The sequence below is a fragment of the Pteropus vampyrus genome, unplaced genomic scaffold, assembly GCF_000151845.1.
Source record: "Pteropus vampyrus isolate Shadow unplaced genomic scaffold, Pvam_2.0 Scaffold506, whole genome shotgun sequence".
NCBI classification, from domain to species: Eukaryota; Metazoa; Chordata; class Mammalia; order Chiroptera; family Pteropodidae; genus Pteropus; species Pteropus vampyrus.
Genome location: NW_011889287.1, coordinates 68519 through 70134, shown reverse-complemented (window position 1 = coordinate 70134; position 1616 = coordinate 68519). Strand labels below are relative to the sequence as shown.

At 38.2% G+C, this 1616-nt stretch overlaps 1 protein-coding gene across 1 annotated transcript; it reads right to left on the bottom strand.

The window, feature by feature from the left end:
- Window positions 1-446: 446 nt before the first annotated feature.
- On the bottom strand, window positions 447-1385 carry LOC105307629 (olfactory receptor 1052-like). The gene has a single exon (XM_011383199.1). The coding sequence runs from the start codon at window positions 1383-1385 to the stop codon at window positions 447-449; it is 939 nt and encodes a 312-aa protein (XP_011381501.1).
- Window positions 1386-1616: the final 231 nt, after the last annotated feature.

Here is a 1616-nt window from a genome sequence, read left to right as displayed (position 1 = left end):
AGAAACAAGGAGACCACAAAGTACAGAAGGAGAAGAAACAAATATGGTTCTTTAGTTATTGTTGGAGAACTATCTTTGTGTACAAATAAGGTCTTGCTAGATCTAAGAAGTTAATTTTTGTTATCTCTTTATATTGCAGCCTAAAACTATTGAGAAAATTCACCGTACCAATTTACAGCTCGAGTAAGAAATATTTGAAGACATTTGGATTCCTCCTGGTTTTATAGTATATCCAAATAATACCTTTATCTTTAATTTTATACTTCAGAATGCCTTTCATTTTTGCTTGATTTAATATGCTTCTGTTTTCTTGATTTTTGTCCAATGACCATGTTTTGAAATCCTTAAAAATACCATCCTTTTTCTCTCCAACGAGACCCATAGATATTTAACAATGTACTTGCCTGTAGCATCAATAAATATTTCTTAAATGTTTCTACTCATGGTCACTCAGCAAATATTTTTCTCATAATAATTCTTTTCATTGCTTCTTTGGCCTCTGTGTTTTTCACACTGTATATCAGAAGGTTTAGTATTGGCAGCAAAAGGGTATAAAACATGGATAGGATTTTGGCTCTGTCCTGTTGGTAGCTAGAGCTGGTTCCCAGATACGTAAATATCACCGTTCCATAGAAGAGAGTCACCACCGTCAGGTGGGAAGCACATGTGGAGAAGGCTTTGTATCTGCCCCTCGTAGAGTGTATCTTCAGAACAGTGAGAAGGATCCTCAGATAAGAACTAACTACTATCAGAAAGGTAGTCACTGATGTCATTCCAGAGAGGACAATAAACAGAATCACACTGTATCGGGTGTCAGAACACGAAAGTTGAAAGAGCAATGGAATATCACAGAAATAATGGTTAATGACGTTGGCCCCACAGAAAGACAGACTGAGCAAGTCACTCAGGTGAATGAGTGAGTTAGCACAACCTAGTAGGTAGGAAGCAGTCACCAGGTGGATGCACAACGTGGGGGTCATGAGACCTTTGTAATGAAGTGGGTAGCAGATGGCAACATACCGATCATACGCAATTGCAGCCAGGAGAAAGCATTCGGTGGTCAGGAACATGCTAACAAAGGAATACTGAAGGAGGCAACCATGATAGGAGATAACCTTCTGTCCTGCTATGTAGTTCACTAACATTTTGAGAATAAAGACTGAGGAATAGCAGAAATCCAAGAAAGCCAACTGGCAAAGGAAAAAGTACTTGGGAGAATGAAGCTGGGCACTAGCCAGAATTATCGTGATAACCCAGATGTTGCCCACCACAGTAATGAGATAGATCAAGAGAAACAGCACAAAAAGGACAGTATTCAGTTCAGGGTTGTCAGTCAACCCCAGGAGGACGAATTCAGTTATCACACTGACATTTCTGTCAGCCATTTACGTGGTTGCCCCTAAGAACAATCTGTAGGGAGAAAGAGGGAAAAGAAAATAACCAAACTGTATACTTGAATATATAAGTTCAATCTACCAGCATCTTTAGAAAACTTCATAGTTTTCATTATTATTAATCATGATCATGATCATGATGATCATCATCATCCAGTTGAATTCAATTATTGCAAGTATGAAACGTTATCTGACACAAAACTTGAATTGAATCAAAGTCTC

What these genes read in the sequence shown, in the direction of transcription:
- LOC105307629 (XM_011383199.1), bottom strand. Translation starts at nt 1,385, where the DNA reads ATGGCTGACAGAAATGTCAGTGTGATAACTGAATTCGTCCTCCTGGGG.